Raw genomic sequence first — 19,406 nt, forward strand, 5'->3', positions numbered from 1 at the left:
TCAGAGCTGCAGATCTGCTTTCACACTACTTTCCAGTGCTGACAGGGAGCATGGAGCATTTGAGCAACTTTGCTGCAACTCTGTTGGAAATCTCCACGGCTCACAGTGCATTTGGGCAGACTCCCAAATATTTAGCCTCAGGTACTAGCCAGCTCGAGGTATGAAGCTTCAGGCAGTGTTTAGCTCGAGGTAGATTTGATTGTAGTAGCCATAACATGGAGTGATAAAGGCATGGGAGATTGTGGTGAAGCTACTATCTGAAAGAAGCTTTGACTATGTACAGATAGAGAAAGCCAACTATTGGAGCCATAGTGATTACTACTTCTCCATCACCTGAAAAACAGCCATTTTCCTGACCGAAGTATTGATTTGTAAGCTGACTAATATGACAAATGCTTGCTTTTGCTCAGGGGGACAAAATATCCACCCTCTGTTCTGATTTCTCTCTACACATAGACATATTCTATGACAGATCCAGTCTGAATTTCCACCAGTTATGCCTCATCAATGCTCCTTTCCACTGGATGCCAGCAGACTAAACAGTTGTACATCAGCATTTGGCCTCAAAGTGTGGGGCCCATGTGTGTGCCCACATGTGTGAATCACCTGCAGGATGAACAGCAAGCCAGCAGATGTGTGTAGTTTTGCACTGAACTTGATGTAAAGCTCCCTGAATAAATGAAAATCAGCTCAACAAAACCAAATCTGAATTTGACGTAATAACAAGGTATGGTCTTCTCCGGAGCTGTTAGAAGCTAGCTTTACATAACGGCATGATTTTGGAGATGAAGAGATATCCTTTTAGGCAGACACAGTGTCTTTAGCAGTTGTTAATATGGGAATTCAGGCTATCTATGAAACCAGTGAGACAGAGCTCTGTAGCGTTTGTGCTGGGAGCTCATCCAAACTCAGCTTCAAAACAGCTACGCTGCACATAAAGAGGGGAAAGCACTGCAGGCTCGGTCTTGCTGGGGTGTTGCATTCCCATCTGGCTGGCTCCTGTTGTTTGCCGGGCAGGTTAACTCCCCAGGAGGTAATTCCAGCGCTGCATGCCTCTCCTGCCACTCGAACCTTGAAAGGCCGGAGAGGGGCTGCCAGGCGTGACAAACCGAGAGCAGCAGTTGCACCCTAAGGGTGAGCGAGCTCCTTGTGCACTGCCCTGGCCTTGGCAGAGGCGCAGCCGCAGCCGCAGCCAGGCCACCGTGTGCCCCGGCGGTGGGGCTTCGGAGCCCCTCGTTCGCCCCACGGCAGCGGCAGAGTCGGCGACACCTCAGCCTGGCCGCCCTCCGAGCCATGGCCCCCCTGCTCCTGCTCGCCCCGCCGGGCTCCACCACCCAGCCGATGTCCCCGTCTCTAACTGTGTGGCCCTGGGGCAGGCAGACGCAGCGGCCGCAGGCAGCCAGCCGCTGCCCTGCTGCTCTCACCGGGGCAAAGCAGCCGCTTCCTTTGGACTCGCCGGGGCAGGGCAGGCTGAGACATGTTTTGCAGGAGGAGGACGAAAGGACCGTTCAGCGCCATTAGCATCTCTCTGCCTCGCAAAGGGGCACGAAAACCGGGTTTAAAGCGATGCTTTCCCCCTTGGGTGGGATTAAACGTGCTGCTGGGGAAGGAGGGCCCGGCCCCGCGGACCCCCCGCTCCCCGCCTCCTCCCACAGCGCCGGGCGCCGGCCGCCCGGGAGCCGCGGGGGAGGCAGCGGGGCGGCGGGGGAGCGCGGCTCTGCCCGCCCCCGGCGGCTGCCCACCTCCTCACAGCCTCCCGCCCTCCGCGGGGGAGGACGTGAAGCCGCGGGCGTCTATAAAAAGCCCCGGGGGAGGAGCGGCGAGGCCACGGTGCTGCGAGAGCTGCCGAGAGAGGAGCCGAGGTGCGGGCAGCGAGGCCATGGCCCAGTCCCCGTGGGGCTACGACAGCGACAACGGTGAGCGGCGCCGCGGGCTGCCGCCCTCCCCTCCCCGCCACCGGCCCGCGCAGCCCGCGCGCGGCGGCCGTTGGGGGCCTGGCAGGGGTTATCTGTGACATTCCCTTGCGTTTACCCCTAGGACCTGCGCGCTGGCATGAAAACTACCCTCTTGCCAAAGGAGACAAGCAGTCGCCCATTGAAATCAACAGCAATGAAGTGCGGCACGACGCATCTCTTGCCCCCTGGCATGCTAGTTATGATCCCGGTGCAGCTAAAACCATCCTGAACAACGGACGGACTTGCAGAGTTGTCTTTGATGACACTTTTGATAGATCAGGTCAGTTTTTGTTATGGCTTTTGGGAGTTTTTAGGAATTAAGGTTTGCAAAGTGCTTGAAACTGAAATCCATCCTATAGTTACTGGCCTACACAGACTAGCGGGGAAAGATTATTTGTGTATGGAAAAGAGGTGGCCCAGGAGCTTCTTTTGGTGGATCGTGCCATTTTTAGATTCACTCTATGTGGGGCAGGGCGGCTATAGCTGCAGGGACTGCTGTCAGGTGCAGATTCAGCTGGGAAGGGAGGCTCTTAATAGTAGCCAAGTGGTATCCTTAGCTCAGGGTTCGAAGGTGGATTTCTCTTCCCCAAGTAACCTCCTTCCACATGGACACCGAATCCTTAGGCTTTGTGTAAGATGAGAGGATTTCATCTGGAAGGGTTTAATGTGCTCTCTTAGACACTGTGTAAGCACAAAACTCGCCCTCATGTTTCCAGTGACTGTGCTCATGGTTTCTTCTATTCTTGACAGTCAGGTTGATGATTACTTTGTTTGACCATAGGGCTGTTTCAGACTTGGAGATTTGCAACCGGACATTGCAGTGTATTTGAGTCCTTGAATGCCATGGTAACTTTCTCCAGTGGCGGTATCGCATCCACGTGCACGTTGTATTTTAGGTATTACAGGAAAACTTCTACATACTTGTCTTGATCTTTAGCTCCTTCTGGGTGTTTTTTCTAGTTCTGCAAGCATCTCTACTACTTATTTTATCATAGGAACATTAAATCACAAAAATCAGCCTTTGAACCTGAAACTTACTCCTGACAAAATTCTCCTAAATCCTTTTGAACTGAGCAATTACACAAACCTGAGGTTTTACTGATTGTTCCAGGTAGGAGAAATTAATGAGGTAATCAAATCACCAGTGCAGTTATAATTAAGAATCTGCAAAGACCTATTTCCGTGAATACAGAAGGAAGCAGCCAACTAAAAAGAACTGTTTGCAGATCCTTTTACTATAAAGAGGCCTTTTCTTGGCTTTTTCTGATGGTCATCGTTACCATGCTTGTTCAAATAGTGCGAAGCTTTTCTCTGTTTTTAAGCTGTCACTACTTTTCATCATACAAATACATTCCCCGTCTTCTTTCATACATACAGGCTGCCTCTTCCTAAAACTACTAAATCAAAAATCTTGACCCCTTTATAAGGGTCCTTTATAAGCCTGTTCTTCAATTTCAGCTATTTCAATCCCTAAAGAAACTCAGTACACTTGCAGCTGTTTTGAATGCAGCAACTGTGCCCAACATCCGGTAAAGCCTGATATTATATATTTCTGTGTACTACATAATATGGTGTTTTCATAGTATATGTATAGTAGGTGAGCTATAATAGTATCATCTGAAAACATACGTAGCCATATCAGTTTTGATAAAACAAAGCAGCTACACAGAGCCCGAGCAAAATGCCATAGACATACGGAATTTTTAACTGAGTATAAACCACAGACCTAGACCTATAGATACAAAAGGAAGTAATTGAAAACAATTACATGAAAATCCTTGTTGTTAATGATCAGTCTTATTTACTCACCTACAAAGTACTACAGAAACATTGCATCTGTGTTCAGTGTGCTGCATGCAGACTACGTAACTTAATGATTGTAACAATCATCTATTCTGAAGGGTAGTTCCAATACTGTTCAACAAGTGCTGGAAGTATTTAGATTCTTTTGACTTAAACTCTGACATTTTGTAATGATTCTTTCCCCTGTACTTTGTAGAACTCACTTATGAAAAGCTATGAAATGGTTTTGCTATTTAAGATCAGTCTTGCATCTTTAGGTCAAATTGTTCAAAACTTGATTCCAGAGCTATATCAGTGCATAATTCTGAGTGCAGATGAGCAACAGCTGCCAAAATGAAAAATAAATTCACAATACCATATAATGTGAAGATGTCTCAAGAGCACACACTACTGATCAGTTCCTTAGCAAGAAGGAAAGCAATCTAATCCATGGAAAACAGAATTACTTTCCATTGTATTTTTCTGCATCAGGTTTGCTGGCACTTCTATTGGAATTCTATTTTTAGTAAGCTATATAATTAGTGACATATCTGCAGTGTATTTGAAGATCACTATCACTATTGTTTATCTTGATGAGCTCATTGTTTCCTTGGACTCCTCCACTTACCATTTCAGCTACCTGTTTTTGTTCCACATTGTGAAGATCGAATGTAAACTATTTGGGACCACCTCATTGTTATGTATTTGTATGGTAATTTAATATCCATGACTGCACTCTCTACACAGTGGCCTCAGACAAATAATAAATTACACTTTTTTTATGACATGGAATGCTCTGCCACAAATGCTGCATGAAATCAGTGCCATATACTTTGTTTGAAAGTATAGAAAAAAATATTCTTTCAGATTAGACACTCACTAGGTGTTTAATTCTGAAGTCAGAAAAAGCATCTACCTGGAAAAGCCTGGATGCTCTCAGATCAGCGCAAATGGTTTGCGTCTCTTGACACTTCTGTTTGCACAAGTTTGGATGTGGTTACTGTTGTGTAACATTAACAATGAGAAACATCTGTTGTTTTTGTGTTTAAATTTTCCTGATTGATCCTAGGCATTGACCTTAACGTATGTTCAGAAAAGGCTTCCACACCACATATATCATAATATAAAATTTTTAAGTAACAGTCATGAGTGAAGATTGGTTTTTTTCCCCACAAGATAGTACTAAATTTGCATTACAGAGAGATCAAAGCCACAAACTGTAGCTTTTTTCCATTCTGCCATTCCATCATTTCAAGCCTATAAAACTGTATCACAGCTCTGTCTGTTTATTGAAATTCCTAAATGTGCGTAAGGGTAGGAAAGAGATAAATGCATTTCAGGTCAATACACACATCAAAAACATGTGATGAAGGAAGTTGATTATGAACCTTCTCATATGGTAGTTCTGCTCTGTCTTCTTTACAGCTTCCTAAAGGCTGAAACTTTTAGACAAAGGCTGCTCAAGAAGGTGCCTTTCCAGGGAATACTGTTGGAGAAATATCCTGATTTTGCCAAGCTTGGTGCTGCCCTTCCTGTAAATCATCTTCCCTCCGTTCTCTCCAATCCCAGTCATCTCTGTTGTACCTCTGGACACCCCATCTGCTCCTATTGCTAACTTTCTGCAGGCTGCTGGATAGAAATTTAGGGTTGAAACCTTCCATAGAAATATGTCTCTTTGGAATTAGCTCTTGAATACAATGTTTAACATTTCTGAAGAACTGCGTGAGACAGCATTTCATAAACATTTTAGCACCACCCTTCATTGGCTTCTGTGATGGCAGCAGCCGAGGCTAAGTACTAGTCGCAGATCTTATTTTAGCTGGCAAAAGAAATCTAGTTTAAACATAGCCTTTTATTTTGATCTAATCACATGGAAAATTCTGAGTGTTAAAAACTGAATTATTTTTTATGCTAGAGAGATCTGCAGACCATTAGGAAGTGCTGTTTCTAAGGCCTACCTTGTATTTGAGCTTTGGAAAGGGCCGTCAGTAACAAATCATTGCTAAAAGAATTTCCAACTCTGATACTGATTTATCTTGTAAATGTAGGTATATCATATAAATACAGATCTTGAAAGAAGGTTCCTGCTTCCCATTGATTCCAGCATGAAATGACAAGCAAATACTTTTGAAAATTCGGGTCTTAGCATCTATGCCTTATTTTTCCTTCCTTCCGAAGTGAAACAGGAAGGATAATAATGATGTGACATACATTGTATCTTCCACAGAAGGCTTTCCATAATATGAAGTTAATTATGTTAGTTTATTTATGTTTTAAGAAACTCAAAGTAAGAGAAACTGCATGCCCAAAACTCATCACAGTGCTCTGTTTCAGCCCCCCAGTGGCTGCGACACATGCAAACTAAAAAGAGAAACTGCGAAGTTAAACCTTTTGCTCCGTGCTTAGCATATCATTTATCTGTAGGTATTCCAACACATGATATCAAGAATTAACTTGAGACCACTGGGCACAAAAGCATTTTAAGTACGGTTTTATTGTTAACTTTGAAATTCCAAGCTATTGTTAGAAGCTGAAATTCAAATTTTGTTTTAACAAGGTCTCCTGGGGCTGCAGTTGTGAACTGGGTTATCAGCTCTCTGCATAAGGAAACTCATCTCATTCCTGCCTTAGGTAATAAATGAAAAATATATTTGAGAGCTTATCCTGTGTCCAGGCTTTGCTGAAAATTATCCCCAAACTGAAAGCGCAGATGTGATATTTTGAAAGTCACAGTAGAGGTAAACCGTCAGACCTATGTGTGGTCAGCACTACTTGGCTGAGAACATCAAATAATAGCTTCTTAATTTATGTCTCACTGGCGGCAGTGTTCAGTGTGGCCTATAGCTTTTGCCTGCACTTTTCGAACTGATTTGTTTTAAACTTTCTTCTCTTCCCTCACTTCAGGAAATAGATCTTTATTTTTAGAACGAGCAGACTAGGCTGTAAACATGTGTGAACTTTGAAAGGTATGCCACTCATGGAATGCAGGTACATTTCATGGCACTGCATGACACTTCGGGGTTAATTTCACAGCCCTAATCCCAACAGAACGCTTTCTTGAAAGGAGAAGCTGCTAATACTTTCCTTCCCTCCCCGTCAGGAACTATAATGTGTCTTGCTAGAGGAAAGGGGCTTGTTTGGCAGTTGGGGTTTGATTCAGTGCTTGAGTCACAGCAGGCTTTACAGTTTTGAAATCAAATAGTACTGTCCTGAGCAATAATGGAATTCAGGCCCAGTCTCATAAACTGGTGGGTGTTGTGACTCCCACTGCAATCAGCTGGGTTTACAAGAGGTGCTCCACACTTTTGAAGTATGGATCCCTATTCAGTAAATGTGCTTGTCACCATTTTGTAGGCTAGTGTTGACGTAGATTCTCAATTGCAGTGCTGAGAGGTGGGCCACTCTCAGGAGCCTACAGGCTGCGTCAGCTTCACTTGCACTGGGGTTCCTCTGATGACCATGGCTCAGAACATGTTATAGATGGGGTGAAATATGCAGCAGAGGTAGGACTTCTTTTTGATAGTACTATGTGGTACTAACTGGAATTTGACTGATTGTGCATCTGAACGATTAACCATTCTCCCTTTGCAATTTATTTATTGATTTTTCTCTAAAATCTGTCATAAAACTTGTGAATATTCATCAATGTGCGGTGGTATAAATTGTATCTGCCAACAAACATGTCTTTGCAAATATGCACTAACATGGAATTTGCTTCTTTGAGCAAGATTTTTTGCTGTTTTTTGGAATGTTTTAAAAATATTTGTGACAAAATGATCTATTATTTCCAAATAGGGAGCTCTGGTTTTTGCTGATGTTTCTTTGGCTACTAGCAGTTTCTGGTATAGCTTGAGTTACTAAGTTAGTTTCAGGAAGTGTTACTGATAAAGAGAAAAACTTGCTAAAAGCACATTTCACTAAGCTGCTGTTCATCTATCTTAAAATCTGGAGTGGTAAGGAATATCTTCTAGCTTCTAAACATCTGTGCTTTCAAATCTCTGTATTTAAAGAACTATGGTAAACAGATATTCTGTGTTTTTTGATGCAAACTACTGGACTGTTGTCCAAAGTTACTAAAATTAATGGCTGATTGGGGCCCTGAAGACTTCTTTAGGTAATAAATATGAGCAAATTCACTAGTGATGAAAGTGAATTACTAACAAATGTTTCCTCCTTCCTCCATATTATCTGAAAATAGGCTTAAAATACATCTGTCCATGAAAAGTCTGCAGCAGTGTTTTCCTATTATACAATCACCTATACTGTCAAGGTGCAGTGCTTACAGGGACTCTGCCCACCTATCATAGGGAAAAATGCTGGCAGATATTTTGCAGGGTCAATGGGCACAAATGTTGCAGAGATGACTGTGGGTGATGCTTTTTGTTTTTTTTCCCCTGTGCCTTAGCCACAGCCAAACTGCATTAATATGCTACCTTCTCTTGGCCGACTGAATGGACCTTCCTCAAGCTATTTCTTAGTTACTTCAAGCAGAAAATATTTACTTTGCTTTTGTTTGCTTTTTTGTTTTTTCTGGTGTTTATAGACAAGAGAAGATTGCCTGGAATGTATGAAACTTTGCTAGAAGACAACCAAAGATGTATGGCTACCCTATCTTTATCTTTGAAAATGATATCTTTATCTGCAAGAGAAAAGAAACAGAGCAACATATTACTTAACATTCAGGGGAAATTATTTTGTTGTTATTTTAAATAATTGTGACTGTGTTTCAAAAAAAAATTGTTAAAAATTTGCATTCAAAATATGCCTTAGACTCGTGTTGTATGGCATTTTATTCCAGACACTACTTATGCTGAGATTCCACATGGCTGGTTGCAGTTATATACAGGAGCCAGAGATTTTCTGGAAGGAGATGTAAAAACTTGAAATACTTCCTGAAAATACATCATTGTTGAAAGTAGAAATGAGAAAGAAATGCCAGGTTACTACCTCTGTTCCCTTCCAGTGCAATGTGCAAAAAGTAGTAAGAGATACAAAACAGTATCATATGCACTACATACAACCCAGTGTAAATCCTTGAGCTTGTATCTGCATAACGGGATAATCTAAGAATCTACTTGCGATGAAGTGCATGTCAGTAGGTATTCCTGCATTGCATGTGTGCATGTCACATGCATGAGTTAAACTGTTCACAGTTGAATTGTCTGATTAATTTTTAAAATTGTTTGGTAAATTCCATTTTCTGTCTTTTATGCTTCAATTAAATACAGTGTAATGCTCATAGAAAATGTGAGGACATGGAAGCATGGGAACAGGAATAAGAAACATTTATGTATAGTTTCCTTGTTCATATCCATTCCTTTACTTGCTGTGTACTGAAAACTTCTCTCAATATAATTTAACAGTTTATAAATTGGGCTGTTAGCAGTTTCTTACATTTACAACTGAGTTTTTATTGCTTTTTAGTTACATATGGTCCACTGGAATCCAAAACATGGTAATTTTGCAGGAGCTTTGAAACAACCTGATGGTGTGGCTGTTGTGGGCATTTTTCTGAAAGTAAGTGACAAGTATTTGGTCTTTGTATATTTTCCATACTTTTCATCTTTCTCTAGCTTTGGGGAAAATGTTCCCATTGTTCTTCTCAGCACTGTACCGTTTTACAGGAAAGCATTCAAAGTGGTGCACAGACAGAAGTCACACATGTCCTTTGGGCCCTCCAGATTCCATGCACAAACCCATTCAGAACAGATTTCTGACACCATTCATGACAACAGTGGCACATTTCATGGGTGGTATTGAACAAGAGATGCACAATGTTAAGCCTGAGGCAGTTGCTTACTTCGTCCCTCATAGTTTACCCACTCTGTGCTGTGACGTGTACTGCATGTGGTGGGTGAGAGCAGAGAGTCTACATAGGAAGAGTGTTTCTTCCTGCCTTGTGTCTGCTAACAGCTGTTGTATGTACTTGTCAGCAAGGTTACCTTGACTGATTCACTTGCTTGGTTTCTTCCTGATCCCCACATGAGCTGGGAATGAAAAGAAGTTCAAGGAACTGCTCCAAAGAAACCAAGTACCTCAAAGAACTGGTTGTAAAAGGAGTTCACTGAAAAAATTAAAACCTTGAAATACAGCAGGTTAATTACAAATAATAAAATACAGATATTTTGCAACTGATTTTTTTAATATAGCAGAAAGAAAGCAATCCTAATATCAAATCTGGAAATGGTCAAGGACACTAGAAGAGATTAACAGACAGACAACCTAATAGGGATAAATTAGCCAGACTTCAGCGATGCAGCTGTAGAGAAGTAAAGGTCTCATTGTACCTGCAGGTGGTAACTTCAGCTTGAACACAATGTTTGAATCAGTGTCAGGGAATAGCCCTTCTTTTATTGTTTAATAATTGTTTAATAGTAAGTTGCATTTGTACAAATATAGCAAGTGGAAGTAATTAATTTTGCCACACTGTCCCTGGGCACACTAGAGCCAATGCTATTTTAATTCTGTTATACTGTGATTAGCTGAACCAGCCTGTCCTTTTTTCATGTGGATACTTTAAAATGATAGAAGTCAAAAGTTTAGCATCTGTACAGATTCTCACCTATGACTATGTCCTTTGATTATTCTTCTTTTATTGTCTCTTTTGGTCTATTTTAGGCTAAAGCCTTACCTTGTAAAACACAGCTTATAAAGTATAAAATTGTGTTCCTATTAATCATGCTAAGGCCGGCTAAAATGTCCACAAAAGTAAGTGGCATCACTACATCTTCTCTGGCCTTCTTTTCCCATTTCCTTCTTGCTCTTTGGAGTTAGAGCAGTTGTTTTGCTCTGGTTTTGTTGTGTTCCATGACTGATTTTCTGTTGCTAGGACAGAGTTTGAATTCCTTACTGAAGAATTTAATTTAATCTGTTTTGGAACAAGACACAGCAACAAAAGTATGTCTTATTCATATTCTGTTTACTCTTCTTGGATGCAGAACCATTTCAAAGCTTTTGGAGGCACTGAATGTTGTGAACACAAGCATAAAGTGACCTCATACCATGAGGGGGCCATGACAGGAATCTCATCATATGTTTTATATGGAGTCTGGTCAGATGGCATATGTGCTGCAGAATGTTCTAAGTATCTGCAGGAACTCCAGCTGTTCAGACTAACAGCACTTGTGCTGAGTAACTATACATCATCACCCAGCAGTTGTGGTCTGCTTTCAAACCAGGAGCCTAGGGCTAAGCCCTGTGGGGTCTAAATGACATTGTTTGGGTGTGCAGTTTGTTGCTCAGACAGTGGGAGACACCTTGTAGAGTCTTTCAGTACATTTCTGAATTACAAAACCAGTTACTCGAGTCTGTTATTCAGCATGGCCTTTTAACAGACATCATTTTGTGCCAGTCTGTACAAGACGTTCTGAGAATACTGCTGCCTGCCTCGGCAGATGGGATGTACTGAATTCATTTTTCATATTGTGGAACATGGTGAACAAATGCAGTACTTGTGCTCTGTGTTACAGGTTGGAACAACTCCCAAACCGGAGATAAAGAGAATTCTTGAAGAAATTGATAATATTAAGACCAAGGTATCAGAATGCTTTTTATGATATAATATAGTTGAAAGCAATGGAAGCAGAAACCAGAAGTTCGAAGTCACTCATCTTGATATCATTCTGGTACCTAAGAGTAGCACCAGAGGATACTGTGAATTGTGGAGCAGGATTGTTTCTTTTATTTAAGTAAGCATATAGCTTCTCACTTCTGTAAGTATCCTGTAGCTGCAGTGCACCAGCCCTTAACTTTTATCCCAGGTGACCCAAAAATAAAACAAAATGTTGATAATCCCAAATGAATTTTTGAAGGCATGGGGAATAGAAGAATGTAACAATGAATTTGCTTGGTCCTGCACAATTTGTTTTATATTTTCTTTTTATATGTTGATAGAATCAAAATGTCAGTTATTACAGGGCAGATGCCTGACAGGATGAAAAGGGACTGATCTCTTGGTCTTGATATTTAATTACTTCCTCTGTAATAACACAGATACTGATGTTTTTTAAGATGGCTATCCCTAGAGTTACTGCAGAGATTTATTTTGTCTTTATTTAAGGGGAAAGAGGCTCCTTTTCAGCACTTTGATCCATCAATTCTTTTTCCCAAATCTCGGGACTACTGGACCTACCATGGCTCATTCACTACACCCCCTTGTGAAGAGTGCATCACTTGGATTCTCTTGAGGGAGCCCATTGAAGTCAGCCCAGACCAGGTAAACGCCAGCTAGTTCTGCTACTCCTTTTCCTATTCTCAATGGTCTCTCACCATGTTGGTGTGATGATTTGCCAGCTGTATGTTACCATACAGAAGTGTGTAGGATGATGAGGGTCCTATAATGATTTATAATTTTGGAATCCTGCTAATGTTCCAGACTTGCTGATAGTAGTTGTTCTGAGTGCCCATCCTTTTTGCAGCTTGCAGCCTGTTTGCAGCCATACGGAGGCATACTGGCCTCAGGAGTTGGTATGGCACTATACTGTTGTAGGAAGATTCAATTACCCTAGAAGTTACTGTGAGAGTCTTTATTGAAAGTATAAGTAACAAAACCTTTAAAACATTCTCACCACCTCCCATGCAGGTGACATGCTCTATACTCTACTATGTTCTGAATACAATATGCAGTGAACCTGAAATTTTAGATCATTAATCCAGTTGATGGACTTCTGCAGAGCAGCTGTTCCTATAAGACTGCCTTGTGCACACTTAGACTTGCATCCCCCTTCATGGATGACCATTTTTCCACAAGTGATCTGACTGAAGTTCAGCTGGGTCACAAAAGAGGCACCTACCCTTGCTTCACACTGTGAGTATGGCTTAGCAGAAAATCCAGAAAAGCCCAGGCAAGGTCAGATGATCTGCTGCTCTGTGGATGAAGGCTGTAAAGATCCACAGAAACTGTGCTAGACACTGGGCTGCAGTGACCTCTACCAGTCATGCTTGCCACTGTGAGAAAAAATTTCTCTTCTCTAGTTTGTTCTAGGCATCAGGGTCCACATTGCTTCCAGATTAATTCATGCTGACACTTTATTTTGCTTCCTTGCAGATGGCAAAGCTCCGTAGCCTTTCCAAGAACCCTGAGAATGAACCTGCGATCCCACTGGTTGATAACTGGCGCCCACCTCAGCCTATGAAGGGCAGGGTGGTGAGAGCCTCATTCAAGTAAAGCTCCTGCTGAACCTGAGTGAGAAAATTCCTGCATCCCAAAGCATAGTTAGCTTTTGCCTGCTACTGCTTTTCCTCTGGATCCAGATCTGTGTTTCTGAGCTTGAAATCTGAGTGGTGAAACATGACAGATAACTGAATTTGATTTTTAAAGCAGAAAAAATACTGTGTAGAAGTACTAACCTTAACATGGAAATGTGGGATATATGTGATTCTTCATCACAAATGTGTTTGCATTTGTGATAATGTTACTTCTCTGCCATATGATCTTGAAAGAAAAATGGACTCAGTTTCAGTATTTCAAATAAATTTCAAAGGAAATGTAGTAAAGGCAGAAAAATGAACCAGTAGTTTAGGAAAGTAGATTAACAGAGGATCAACAGTACATGAACATGAGGTTAAGCACCTGTCCCTACAGCATCTTTAGTAGTGATCTTTCTCAGATACCCCATCATGAACATCTGAAGAATAAATTCCCTTTTAACAAACCACCTTTCTCCTTCTTGCTCTTGCTCATAGCTTGTTATCCAGGATTCGTATTCTGGAGATACAGTCAGGCATATTCAGCTTCTGTGTGTGAAGAAGAAAAGAGATACCTTGTCATTTCTGCATTTGCTGTCTTTGCCATTTTTTGCTGTTGCCCATTGGTCTTGTTTCACTGCTGCTGTTGCTTCACCCATCCAGCCATAGAGCAGTGCTGGTGTCATGTTGCCTTGTATTCAGTATAACAGCTGTAGGATTGCTGCGGGGGGGGGGGGGAGGGGAAGGGGTGCCTTTTTTTTGCTGCTTTGACTGTGTTACCTCTCAGGATGACACATTTCAGCTTTGATGCTGTAATGTGTGTGTGTGTGGATTTTGGTTTTCCACACCTTAGTCTGCATAATAGTGATTTCGCCCATTGGGAGTTTTGTTGCATAGGGAGAGGAGCTGGCAACTCATATTTGTCATTTGTCTTCCCTGCTACTAACAAATCCAGGTTAAGTCATCTGAGTGTTTGTTTACTGTAACTCTGAGTAGCTGAAGACTTTAAGCTCTGTTTAGCTCTGTTACTTTCTAGGGAGACAGTTCAGCTGACATACCGGATGAAACCAAAGAATCACTGGCAGACAGGAACATCTAAATCATCTTTCCCTGTCCTTCACCATGTCAACTTTAACACATTAGCATGCTCCCTAAGCAGTGTAACACAAGTACCATTGAGATTAACCCCACATTCAGAGTATGAATAAAGATCTGCTACCTTATATTCATCATCAGGGTAATTATTCAGTGTCCTACATACAGGAGATTGGGTGGTCAAAGCTGTCATGGTGGCTAAAGCTCCTGCAAATTAAGCTTCTTGGATTCTTTGTCTTCCTCTAACTCTTCAGTTGGTGGCAGAGAGAGTTCCTTCTGCAGACCTTGCCACAGATATGTTTACAGCAACATTCATAAGGAATATGTCAAAGGATGAAAAAAGCAAGGTTACAAATGGCTAGAGCAGGCATTTCCCAATTATCCTTCACTATTTCACTTTTCACCTTTACTAGAAAAAAAAAAAAAAAAAGTGTTCCACTAATGAAGTAATGAAATGGGCGATATTGGCCAAATTCTGCTGTTATTACCAGTACAATTCAGTGAGGATTCAGGAGTGAAACTGAGGGCAGAATTTGATCCTTTGTATTAATTTAGAAGGGATCAAAGAGTTGCTGAATTCCCATTGATAATTAATATTGCAGTTTATTAAAAGCATATTGCTTAGTATTGAGCAGTTTCATTTTAAAAACCAAGTTCATGTTAGCAGAAAGTACTGTTTGAATCTAGTTAAAAATGTTTTGGCATTGGCTTATTCATATCAGATCAACTTTTGATTTTTACTAGTGCAGCACTTGCAAAAATACTAAGAGTCTCTTAGATCTTTAATTTCCTGAATCTCCACATCTTCTCAACATATAAAGATGTTTCTACAGAAAGCTCATAAACAACATTTTTAACTATGCTATGTCTTACTTTTCAAATTTCTTCTCATATCTATGTGCAGTTGATCTTGGTGTCAAGGAAATTTCTACACAGGTATGTGAGACCAGAATTTGAATCTTTCTGTCTAAAAGCCATTGACTGTGATGTTTTAATTTCTTGCTATTGGGACAGTAAAACAGGACTGTTTGCCTGCAATTGAAGTAACAGCTTTTGTGTCTTCAGAGAACCAATAAATTAACTTATGTAAAAAATCAATATTTTTGGCTTTATTTCTAATGTTGAGTGATGATAGAAAGTAACAAGAACTTGCTAGAAAAACTTGTTATATGTCCTTGTAATATATGGATAGATGGACACACTAGTAATGGCCCGTTTAGCTGTTGCAGTTTATTTTGATATCCCATCATGGTTTCTGTGTATCTAATAAAACAGCTCCTCAAAAACATGAGACATCACCTAAAACACATTTGTCCTGTTGCACCTGTTTTCAGATACAAAAGAAATATTTATTTCTTGTCTGGACACACATATTCCCTTGCATCTTCCCAAAATTCATATGTTCATAAATGATGTCCTTGAATATCACTAACCTGGATATGAATTCTGTTATTCTGCAAAAAGCATATGAAACAATTAGCTGAAATGTTACATCATTCTGAAATTTCCTGATTCATTTATACTTTAAGTATACAAATCAAACTTGTTAAAATGAAATAATACCTTAATTTCCCTGATACTGTGCTGTTACTGCCCACAAAATCAGACTTTGAATGCAGTTTACTTTCTTTGCATCTTTCCTTTATTGCTTCTGCCTTGCAAAATTGGCAAAAGTGAATTAACTACTGACAGTAATTGTGGTCCCAGGCTAAACACATGGTTTATATGTTGATGCAAAGGAAGGTATTGCCTGAAATTTATATTCCCCATACATTTGCTCTCATTCCATTCTGTCTCTGCATTTACTATTACTGCTCAAAAATAATAACCTCATTGCTAATATGCTTTAGACTTTCACTTTTCTCTTGGAGTACAAAGCAGACAGTTTTGTCCCATTCCCTTTTTGCCTTTGATGAATGTGTTCCTCTGTAATGATATTCCAGTGTAGTTTAGTATTAATGACCTTGCTAATGAAGTAAGAATATATTAGGTGGACTCTAATCCTCCTCCCTTATTTATCTTATATATAAAAAAAAAGCTTCTGAGCACTGGTCAATGAAAACAAGAATCTAAAAATTATCCTAATCATTTGGACAGTGTGGTGCACTAAATGCTTGACTACTTTAGTGCATATAATGCACATATTAATTTTCAGCAGAGCAGCAAATGATTCAAGTGAATTACCACCTATTAGGTTTCAACAAAAGTTGGAACCCTTGGTCCTGCATGTACTTCCAACAACTCACAAAAGCAAGGACTAGAGAATTAGAAGTTGACTCCTAGAGCTTTCCTAAAGCTTTTCTGTGAGTTATCTGAAACAGTTTCCTTCCAGCTGTAGTCATCTTTGAGTCAGGTGTAATTTTGTAACTGAATTGTGAATTTTTGATATGACCCTAGGTATAGCAAATGGCTATAGTTATCTATTTCTACTGCAAAAGGAAAAGATGACTTTATGTATAATTTTTACTGTATCTCACATTTAAAGAGGGATTTTCCTGGATCTGCTTGCTCATGTTAGGCTGAGTAATCAGTTAAAAAATGTTTATATTGTCAATGACTTCAGCAAAATAAAACATTTTGTCTCTTGCTGAGGCATTTTGTCCCATGCCTCAGCAAACAAAAATAAAGAGTGCGTGTTCCACCTAATCTGTCTGTCTTCTAAATGAATTCTGACATTTGTCTTTATAAATATTACAGTAAAAAGCATGCATCTAGGAATTATTTTCAACAAAATAGTTTGATAGAAGGAATTTTAACATTTGCCCCATCAAAAAAGAGTTGTACAGCTAATGTTTAATTATAGATCAAATCTGACTCACCTTTTTTTTTAAGAACATATTTTAAAAAGTATCTTTGTTTTAGTTTAGGTCTGCTATGCATGCTGATTTGCAAAAAATGTGTAATAGAAAGGAATGAACCAGGTCAGTATGCTAGTGAGGCATGTCAGGGAGAGACGGAAAGACTTTAAAGTTTTGTGTTCACTGAAACTCAGGAACAGATTTGAATGCAGAGGGAGACCTTGTGATATTACTGGAAAAATAAACACAAACAGAAATGGTGTTATTATGGAAAATTTTAACTTTCTAAATTCAGACTGGACAGCAAAATATTGTAAGAATGTGTAGAATCCACCTAATCCTGTATGTAATAAATGCCAGATTTCTTTATCAGCTGGTATTGGATCCAACAGGAAATGATGTACTGTGCAGTTATATTTTTGATTTCAGTGGATAGCGTGCTTGTCATAGAAATTAACTTTGCATATATTATCCTGTGTTGCTTCCATTTAAATTAAAAAGAACAAATAAAATGCATCTTTAAAGCTTTTAATTTCAAAAAGGCAAATTTTTCAGTATTTACACAAGTTGAGTGAACTGAAGAATACACAGACTTAAATGAGGAAAAGACTTGCTATTCTTTAAAGACAAATCTTCTAAAATCTCTGGAACCAGAGCAAAGGAGCATTCCACTTACTGATGAACTGTGACCTAAAAGGTTTTGGGTATAAGTGATGGTAAGGAATAAAAAGACAAATTATTAGCAAGCAAAAGTGTATCTTTGAAATCAGGGATCATGTAAGTAAAGTGAACTTTGTTAGAGATCAAAGTGATTTTTACTTTTGAACAGAAAGTGCATAATAGATGGAAAATCAGCCATGAAAAGAAAGATAGAAAAAAAGGAATGCAGCTTCTACGCAATGAGGATGAGACAAAGGTTAGAGATAGTTTAAGTGCAGTCCACACTCTAAATGAACACATCACTTTCAATAAGGATGATGGTGGAGAACATTGGTGTAAATGATGAAGGAATGATAGGAATGTATATGTGAGAATGAAAATTACTATAAGTGAGATGGTAGATTAAATAGGACAGTACAGCAAATTCCACTCAGTGGATGAAGTCTGGCACGATAAATTGCAACACTTCTGTTAAGTACTGTATTTGACAAGATCTTTATGGACGTTGCATCCTGCCTTGCTAGGAGAAAATGCAACAGGAAGGTTGGAAATGATAATGCCAATGGTATGCAAACTAAGTGGTCATACTATTGAACCATACATGTCCATCTTACCACAAGTAGAAGTGCTTGTACAGAATGTTATCTGCATGGAGATTCTTAAAGTAACTCTCACCGACTGGGCCACTCATCTCCCAGGCTGGTTTTTAAGAGATTTGTATTAGTTTATTGGAATGCAAGACTGTTGTGCCACCTGTAAGCAGAACTTTGTAGAAAGAAAGAAAAATCATGCCATTGGTGAATTTGAGCAGCACACTCTTATTCTTTCACTGTTATTAATTAACATATTACAGAAAATCTGTCTGAAAACTGTTCTTTGAGGAACTCCACTCTAAACTCCTTCCTTGGGCTGGACCAGTGACGTTGTGCGCCACTTCTCTCAGAACTGTATGGTGGAGATAATGTAGCTTTACTAGATTATGGTTTTGAATTCTTCTTCCAATCCCTCCCAGTAATTTTTCTGGTTTTTTTCATTGACATTCCCACTATTCATCCTGCTTTTATCCCACAGCCAATATAAACATCCTTACTGAAAACTGAAGTGAAAGTTTTCATTTGGTTTGAAGACTAATTCCTATCCATGCTCCCTGGATTACGGTTCTTCTTTCTTCATTCTCTCTTTAGATAGATAGATAATTAAAGAGGGATTTACTGCTTGTTTTAATTTCTCTGATTAATTTAAGTCAGTCTGAGTTTTGGCAGTTCCCACTTTATACTTGCCCTCCTTGACTTCTAAACCATACATTCTTTGCTGATAGTTCCTTTTTTCCATTTCTTTGTATACTATTTAATGCCTCTATTAACAACCTGGATGATGAGAGGTAGTGCACTCTCAGGAAGTTTGTGGAGGGCACTAAATTGGGGGTTGAAGATGATTTGCTGGAGAACAGGGCTGCTATTCAGAGGGACCCAAAAACACTGGAGAAATGGGCTGACAAGAACTTCATGAAGTTCAACAAGGGCAAATGCAAAGTCCTGCACCTGAGGAGGAATAACCCCATGCAATGGTACAGGCAGCTTTGCAGAAAAGGACATAGAGGTCGTGGTGGGCAACAGAGTGAACATGAGTCCGCGGTGTGCCCTTGCTGTGATGAAGGCCAGCCACACAGTGGGCTGCAGTAGAAAGAGTGTAGCCAGCAGGTTGAGGGTAGCAGCACTTGGGAGGCTGCGTCTGGAGTACTGAGTTTAGTTTTGGGATCCCAAATGCCTGAAGGACATTGGCAAAGCGTAGCAAGTCCAGTGTAGTAGGTGACCAGTGTAGGTCACTTTGAGGCCTGGCTGTGCCTCTCCTCACTGCTTCTCTTAGGACTGTGCTGGCACTGCAGGTTCCCTATTTACTGTGGGTCTCTCGCTAGGCTGCCTACCAGCCC

The 19,406-nt window shown here is 40.3% G+C and overlaps 1 protein-coding gene across 1 annotated transcript; it reads left to right on the plus strand.

Annotated features, from left to right (window-relative positions):
- Positions 1 to 1,862: 1,862 nt before the first annotated feature.
- LOC106496245 (carbonic anhydrase 3-like) lies at positions 1,863 to 12,998 on the plus strand. The gene is made up of 7 exons (XM_067292288.1): positions 1,863 to 1,916; positions 2,038 to 2,235; positions 7,122 to 7,240; positions 9,162 to 9,254; positions 11,207 to 11,272; positions 11,797 to 11,952; positions 12,784 to 12,998. Exons 1-7 carry the CDS (start codon positions 1,880 to 1,882, stop codon positions 12,901 to 12,903), a joined length of 789 nt encoding a protein of 262 aa, XP_067148389.1. The 5' UTR covers positions 1,863 to 1,879; the 3' UTR covers positions 12,904 to 12,998.
- The last annotated feature ends 6,408 nt before the right edge of the window (positions 12,999 to 19,406 follow it).

This window comes from Apteryx mantelli, chromosome 2 (assembly GCF_036417845.1).
Source record: "Apteryx mantelli isolate bAptMan1 chromosome 2, bAptMan1.hap1, whole genome shotgun sequence".
Classification (NCBI taxonomy): domain Eukaryota; kingdom Metazoa; phylum Chordata; class Aves; order Apterygiformes; family Apterygidae; genus Apteryx; species Apteryx mantelli.